Source organism: Scyliorhinus canicula, chromosome 5 (genome assembly GCF_902713615.1).
Source record: "Scyliorhinus canicula chromosome 5, sScyCan1.1, whole genome shotgun sequence".
Classification (NCBI taxonomy): domain Eukaryota; kingdom Metazoa; phylum Chordata; class Chondrichthyes; order Carcharhiniformes; family Scyliorhinidae; genus Scyliorhinus; species Scyliorhinus canicula.
In genome coordinates, this window is record NC_052150.1 from 107,291,676 (window position 1) to 107,300,227 (window position 8,552).

At 40.9% G+C, this 8,552-nt stretch overlaps 1 protein-coding gene across 5 annotated transcripts in view; it reads left to right on the forward strand.

The window, feature by feature from the left end:
* The window catches only part of etv1 (ETS variant transcription factor 1), a 140,498-nt gene extending 132,912 nt beyond the window's left edge, over positions 1–7,586 (forward strand). For all 5 annotated transcript variants that reach the window (XM_038797486.1, XM_038797485.1, XM_038797490.1 and 2 more), the window contains 2 exons: positions 501–602; positions 7,153–7,586. In XM_038797486.1, the coding sequence (XP_038653414.1) occupies positions 501–602; positions 7,153–7,374 (324 nt within the window). In that variant the 3' untranslated portion in view covers positions 7,375–7,586. The remainder of the gene's footprint in view (positions 1–500; positions 603–7,152) is intronic.
* The last annotated feature ends 966 nt before the right edge of the window (positions 7,587–8,552 follow it).

An 8,552-nucleotide genomic window follows, 5' to 3' on the forward strand; every position in this document is an offset into this window, starting at 1 on the left:
GATTTCAACATCGGTGACCGGAGAATCCAACCCCTGGTCAGAAAACCTGGCTGTGTTCCTGGTTTTCAGCCAGAATCTGACCCTTTTGCCATTTTTGGTCGGAAAATTCCACTCATGTTCTTTGAATTGAGTGTGACAGTGTAGACAGTCATGCTATTTTCCTTTTGCCTCTAATAATAGCACCAAGCACACTATAGAGAGGGTTAGATTCAGTTTAGGGTTAACACTATTCCAACAAAGTGGTTGAATTCCTGATGTGGGTATTTTATACTACACCAGTGATTACATTTCACACATCTTCTAATGTGTCTTGAAGAATTAGGTTAGTGCCACGATGTGATCAATTTTGTGCTGGAGCCTCAAGCTAATTGGAAAATGGATTTTGTACCACATGACACGAGGACATTTGCCAAAAATATTGATACTTTTATACTTCATGGAGCTATTGTTGAAATGTATGCATCTTAATTATACATTAATGGAAATGTTTTCTGAATCAGGTAGCACGACGGTGGGGAATCCAGAAGAATCGTCCTGCTATGAACTACGACAAGCTGAGCCGCTCACTGCGCTATTACTATGAGAAAGGCATCATGCAAAAAGTAAGCAACAAGCATGAGTCACCTTACTGATATTCTCTTCAAATACTAGCTGAATAACATCCAAATAACAACTACAGGTATACTGTATGCTCACTGAAGTGAGAGGAAAAAATCCTTGCATCCCAACTTATTTCAGTGCCATAAAATTGAATAACATTGCTTTTCTTGGAGCAAGAAAGCTCTACCTTTGCATTGTTTCAACCTTCAGGACTTGCACCTCTGTATCTGGCTCTAAAAATGCTTCACCCGAGCACTGCTTGCTTCTTTATTCATTTTGGATTCACCGATAGTTTAGCTAGTTGGTAGCTGCCTCAGACAGAACAGAGGAGTCCAATGTTTGATCTATTAGATGATTGCTGAGATAGCTGATGTACCCGAAGAAAATTGGTCAAATTTTCCTTTCCTGATATTTTATTTGGTTATTTTTGCTGCAAGTGTGCATATTGGAAATCAGATGAAGAGTCAACAGTGATCTCCTCACAAATAACATGCAAACGCGTAGTGCTCTTTGCCCCTTCCAAACTTCCAGGTTTGGCGCATTTGCACATTTTAGGTGAGCAAGCTTGCCATTTTCAGCCCTTCCTAGGTGCCTGCCTCAATGAAAATTAGCAAAGTTGCTCTAGCACCTTACCACAGCATAAGCGAGATAACTGCTAGTTGATAACCAACAGAACCAGATTTTAGGTTTCATTTAAAATTTGTCACCTTCTGCTGATGGGTGCCTCTGGCAGATAAAGTTACATGTCTAAAACAGACTATCCTTGCACACCTTTTATATCTATTAAAATGAATCTATATAGAGAAGTAAAAAGTATGCTTATTAAAACAGGACTGTCTGAACCGTCACTCCATAGAGAATAAATATTTCTGATTTTATAAAATAGAGTATTGTTGGAAAACTATTTTAATTGCGATAAATTGAAAGCAAGTAATTTATCTGTATTTGTCTGTAATTTATCAAATAAGATGTAAGCTTTTAAAACACTGAACCATCTCCTGTGCAAATAATCATCAGTGCTCTACTTAGATTTTGTAGTGACATATGAGGCAGATTTTGTTCACAGTGTAACGCAGCATGACTGTTACTCTAATAGTGATTAATATGATCGAATTGAAAGCAGTGTCTGAAAGGGAGAAATGTAAAATTGCTGGTGAGAGTCTAGGTTTGGATAAGGCGGACTTCAGTGGGAAGCGACACAGATTGTCCACATTAAACTAGGCAAATCTGTTAATGCGTAAACCCACAAAAGATTAGCTGGAGGTATCAGAAAATAACTCAATGTGACACAGAATCAGTAATAAACAACAGTGACACGTAATAAACAACATACAACAAAAAAAGCAAACATACAAAAATGCACAGCACAGATCCTGACGAATGGAATAGACACAAAGAACAAGGGACAAGTCAGATGGAAGAGCCACAAAAAGAAAGTATGAGAATAAACTTGCAAGAGATATCAAAGTCCACAAAGGGCAGGATTTTACTGCTTCAGGACCTCTACGTTAGGAACCAATGGGGAGCCCACACTTGCTCATAATGAGATCTACGACACAATGTTCCGGGAGGTGGCTTCAAAATCAGCTGCCTGCGAGCTTATTCTCGATGCTGCAGGATCAGGCGCATGGCCAGCAGCTCTGAAGCCTTGACAGCCCGAAAGGGAGAGATGGGTGCTGCTGAGGCAGGTTGGGGAGCAAGAGGGGGCCTCAACATGGAGGTGCTCCCAGAGGCATGGATGAAAATCAAAAATCACAAGCAGTGAAATTGTAATGTTTCTATTGCTCTTAATTCTAAGTCTGCTTGTAAATCAGATTTGAATTAGCTCACTTTAATTTACTTTTGTTTGTGCGTGACTTACCTAATTAATGTAAGGTATTTGGATAGCAATTTCAGAAAATGTTACTGAAAAGATATACTTATCAAACTTTTTGACAATGACTTGGACAACCTCAGCTAGTTGCACATATATGTTTGAAGTGTTGGTCACTTCCTCAGGTCTCTGATCTTCAATATTAATAATAATTCACTTGTAGTAATTAATACTCATGAGTTTTCAAATCTTGGCCAGTAACAAACCCTTACAAGGTGCCGTTTTTATCCTTTTGAGTGACCATCATGTCATGTTAGGTTGATCATCTGTTAGCTTATTCTGTTAGCCAATCCAGCTGTTGATAGGTTACATTAATTGGACTTTAATTACATATTTGATCACTAACAGCTCATTTAAAAAATAAACCCATGGAAGGCAATTGCTTCCTTACTAATCTTAATCAGATTGTGAACAATGAGCTTTATTCTTGAGCCAGTGTATGGTATGCTGCATCTTATCAAAAGTTAGAAAGGTTTCTTTGAACAGTTTCTGCTAACTGCATTTTCTAGAAACAACCAGGTTTATAGAGTATTTGAAACAAAATCCAGTCTTTCGATTGTACTTATTAGTTAGTTCAGCTCACTAATTATAACTTAAACAGGGCAGCACGGTAGCATGGTGGTTAGCATAAATGCTTCACAGCTCCAGGGTCCCAGGTTCGACTCCCAGCTGGGTCACTGTCTGTGCGGAGTCTGCACGTCCTCCCCGTGTGTGCGTGGGTTTCCTCCGGGTGCTCCGGTTTCCTCCCACAGTCCAAAGATGTGCGGGTTAGGTGGATTGGCCATGCTAAATTGCCCGTAGTGGCCTAAAAAGTAAGGTTAAGGGGGGGGGGGGGTTGTTGCGTTACGGGTATAGGGTGGATACGTGGGTTTGAGTGGGGTGATCATGGCTCGGCACAACATCGAGGGCCGAAGGGCCTGTTCTGTGCTGTACTGTTCTATGTTCTATGTTCTATGTAATCATGTTTCATTACTTTATAATCATCTGTTTCATGACTGGCTTTGAATACAAAATCAATACGTCGTTAATTCAGAATACGAAGTCCAGCATGTTGAATGGCTGCAGGAACCATGCTAAAGTGGCTTCCTTGACATTGTTGCTTAGTACAGTGAATGCAGTATTAAAGTGATTGATTTTAAGACTAAATTTGACAGTCCAAACCTATCTGGCTGAAACTGGTAAACCCTTCAGATTAGAGGGAATTCCCCTGCGGAGAAATCTTTTGGGCTGCAAGTGTGGACTTCCCTGCCTTCAGCCTGTCAGGAGGATATGGAGCCTCCGACTCCTGTGTCGTGACCTGCAGCACTAAGCCTGCCTCTAGTTAATCTGGCCGTCTCTGTACATGATGAAGCCAAATGCCAGTGAGGCTGCAGAATCTCTCTTATTTGGGACCTTAGCCAGTTTAATTTGATTCCTGCATCCATAGAATTACCAACCGATTTATATTCCTAGCCATCCCTTGAAAGGTTTCCTGGTGGCGGGAATGCATCTGGGAGCCAGCCTGGCCTGGCTGTCTCCTAGTTCGCATCCCTCATTGGTAGCCGGGCGTCACGGTAGCACAGTGGTTAGCACTGTAGCTTCACAGCTCCAGAGTCCCAGGTTCGATTGCCAGCTTGGGTAACTGTCTGTGTCTGCACGTTTTCCCTGTGTCTGCGTGGGCTTCCTCTGGGTGCTCTGGTTTCCTCCCAAAATCCAAAGATTTAAAAAAAAATTTAATTTAGAGTACTCAATTCATTTTTTCCAATTAAGGGACAATTTAGTGTGGCCAATCCACCTAGCATGCACATTTTTGGGTTGTCGGGGTGAAACCCACCCAAACACAGGGAGAATGTGCAAACTCCACAGGGACAGTGACCCAGAGTCGTGATCGAACCTGGGACCTCAGCGCTGTGAGGCCGCAGTGCTAACCCATTGCGCCACCGTGCCCCCCTTAAAGATGTGCAGGTTAAGTGGATTGGCCATGCTAAATTGCCCATAGTATTAAAAATAAAAGGTTAGGTGGGGTTACTGGGTTATGGGGATAGGATGGAGGTGTGGTGTTAAGTAGGATGAACTTTCCAAGGGCCGGTGCAGACTTGATGGGCCGAATGGCCTGCTTCTGCACTGTAAATTCTGTTCTGTGATCCTGTTTCCAAGATCGTCTTCATGGGAGTGGGGAAATTCTGTCCATTATGTCTGAACAGATATGCATAGAAGCACTGCAGTGCAGTCAATACAAGAGACTTGCAAATCTTCCACAGGCATGTTGCGTAATAATTATTTCAGCTGATTTTCATATGTGCTATAATAGGAAAGCTTAGAAATACTTACAATAGTATGGTTAAGAAGGTTAGACTCCAGCAGATTGTTGAGCAATAATTTTTGATACTTGAAATAGTGGGATTGAGGTATTGACTCAAAACCTATGCACTTCATTCTTCTGTTTAACAGAATTAGATCCCATAGCAATCAATAAGTGAAATATTGGCCAGCATTCTCCAGCTGTTCGCTGGCGATGAGATTCTCTGGTCCCATCGGCAGTACACCCCACCCGCGGGTTTCCCGGTGGCGTGAGGTGGCTTTAATGAGAATTCCCATTGACAGCGCCAGGAGCAGAGAACCTCGCCGCCAGCAAACGCCCACTCCTGCTGTCGTGAAATACTCGGCTGGGAGGCTGGAGAGTCTCATCCTTTGATTTTAAATAAAGTCTAGTTTAATGGTTACCTTTTTGTTGCTTGTGAAGTGAGTGGTGTCAATGTTGGACAATAGAACAGTTTTAGTTTAATGACTACTGTCAGCAGAAAACTTTTACACTTCGAGTTTACTATTACTTAACTGCTCTCTTTAATAATGGCTTTATATAAAGCGCTAGACAATAATTCTTTCTAGCACACTCATTTTCTAAATTAACTGTCCTGGCATCTTGGGTAATCTTCACTCTTAATTCCCAATTTAATGTCAATCGACAGAACTTTTATGCCTACTTGGGAGCCGGTTTAGTTCAAGTGGCTGAATAGCTGGCTCATGATGTAGATCGAATTCAACAGCAGAAGTTAAATTTCTGTACCAGCTGAGGTTATTCAGGAAGGCCCCACCTTCTCAACCTTGCCCCTCACCTGAAGTGTGGTGATCCTCAGGTTAAATCACCACCAGTCAACTCTCCCCTCAAAGGGGAATGCGGTCTATGGTCATCTGGTTCTGGTTTACTATTACTGTGCCTACTATTAACTGTTCAAGCTTATTCACTTAAGATCTTTACAACAAGCAAGAAGATCTCTAACCTATCACTCATAAACCTCAAAGGTGGAAGGACAGTTAGCTTCTACTCCCAAAACCCAATCGTTGGAAAATTCATTTTTGGTTAAGTTACAGCTAAATTTTCCCTGGAGTACTATGTTCATTTTTGGCCTCCTTACCTCAGAAAGGATGTACTGGCGCTGGAGGGTGTGCAGAGGAGATTCACAAGATTAATCCCAGAGTTGAGGGGGTTGGATTATGAGGAGAGGTTGAGTAGACTGAGACTGTACTCGTTGGAATTTAGAAGGATGCAGGGGATCTTTTAGAAACATATAAAATAATGAAGGGAATATATAGGATAGATGCGGGCAGGTTGTTTCCACTGGCGGGTGAAAGCAGAACTAGGGGACATAGCCTCAAAATAAGGGGAAGTAGATTTAGAACTGACCTTAGGAGGAACTTCTTCACCCAAAGGGTTGTGAATCTATGTAATTCCCTGCCCAGTGAAGCAGTTGAGGCTCCTTCATTAAATATTTTCAAGGTAAAGATAGATAGTTTTTTGAAGGATAAAGGAGTAAAGGGTTATGGTGTTCGGGCGGGAAAGTGGAGCTGAGTCCACAAAGATCAGCCACGATCTCATTGAATGGCGGAGAAGGCTCAAAGGTCCAGATGGCCTACTCCTGTTCCTAGTTCTTATGTAAGCACTCTCTTCTCAGTAAAACGATCTATACTTCTATACTTTCCTTTGGTTCCTAACATTCAGACCACTCAGGCTTACTATCAGTCAAACTTCAGAACAGGCCGTTTTATTTGACCTTAAATTTAAAGACTAGTCCCAAACCATAACACTCTCTTAAAAACCCATATTTGTAATACTGCAGAAAAAAATCACAATAAACCTGTTAGTACCTCTAATGAAGTAGCATTTTAGTACTATGTAGATGAGCGTAATATTTAATATTGAAATTTCCTACCTTATTTTCCATTCTCTTGAAATAAATAGATAGGATTACATCTGTTATTTGGAGTTGATCTCCACTGTATATTTGCAGGTTCTTCAGCCAAGTTATACAGTAAAGGAATGATCCAGATCATTAGCATTACTAGTTTGTCACATTAGTGCGGTCACTACTGAAAAGCTCTAATAATTTCGCAGAAAATATAACTCATCTGTAAAATCTTTCGCTTGTGTTTGAAGTTATTTTTTAACCTTTTAATATTAATGTTTCAAATTCTTGGGGCAGAATTTTCCAGCCTTTCACATTGGTGGAATCTCTGATCCCACCGATGTGAACCAGGGATTTCACTGGCTTGCTAGCCCCACCGTGGGTTCCCCATGGCTGCAGTGGAAAATTCCAGCCAAAGTGAACAAATTTAGCCATTAGCTATTTCAGCCTAATTGTGCTTTTGATTTGTTTTGAAGTTTTAATCTTGATGGGAAAATGTTTCTTTCCCTTTTGCAGGTTGCTGGAGAAAGATACGTGTATAAATTTGTCTGTGATCCAGAAGCGCTTTTCTCAATGGCTTTCCCAGATAACCAGAGGCCAGTGCTGAAAACTGATATCGAGCGTCACATCAATGAAGAGGACACTGTCCCTCTCTCCCATTTTGATGAGAACATGGCCTATATACAAGATAGTGGCTGTTGCAATCCCCATCCATACAATGAAGCCTATGTGTACTGATGCAACCACTTTGGGGCAGCCACTCTGTGTTTCCTTTATCTCTATTATTTTCCTCTGTAGACCGTGACCCAGGATTTACTTCATCTCTTCAGCATCCCTGACATCAAGCAGTGGGTCCACGTGTTTCTGTCGCATTAACCCCATGGTCCACCACCAGGGACAGTGCACTTTATGAAAAGACTCATTAGAGTTCTACATGTTTTTTTCAGGGTGGGGTGGGGTGGGGAGCGGGATGGGGTGGGGGCAGTGGTTTTCATTTTAGCCTTCATGCTTTTTTTTTGATGGGCAGGGAGGGATGGGCGGGCTGGGAATTACAGACATTTAAATGGTTTGATTGATGCTATCATATGGATTTTTGTTTCATATCAGCTAAAAACTTACTAAGTCAAACTTACAAGAAATCTGCTGATATCAGTAATAAAATAAATTGCATATCTAATATTGCTGTGTTAACACAGCCAGCACTCCTTAAGAATCTATATCTGAGTAGGTACATAGTACTTTTTTGTCAGGGTACACATTAATATACAGTCAAGCATTTTACTGCTGTGTCATATTTGTTAAAAATATATGAATACTAGAATATGCTGAAGCTTCTGCTGCAGTCTCCTTTTCTGTAAATTCTTTTAAACAGAGGGTTTATTGAAGAAATTTGAAGTATTGCTCTAAGTCCAGGTAGTGTTTCAGGACAATGAATAGACGACTTGAAACATTTACTGCTTAGGATGTAGCTTATGCTGTAGTTATACTATAAGCAACTGTACGCTTTAGGAATTGGTAAAAGATTATCCACCTACAGCTTGTGAAAGAAGATTTTTCTGTGAAAGACTTTGAGATCAATGCAAACCTGTCCAATGTAACCTGTCCATGGTAACATTTCATTTACACCCACATCATCTTTCAAATCCAGGCACTGAAGTAGCCCAGACATGATACCCATGACAAGAACACAACCTTCACAAAACGGACAATTTACCTTTTGATAGTTCTTAGAATACATGAGTTATGCTGAGCAGTGTTAGCATGTGGACATTCATATCTATTGTCTCAACATATATAATCACATTTATGTTAAACAGGTTTACAGCTAGACAAAGTACTTTGATATGAAAGCATTAAACTTTCCTACTCTAATGTAATTCAGAATACTTGCAAGGTTGTTCACAGTAGGTAACCAT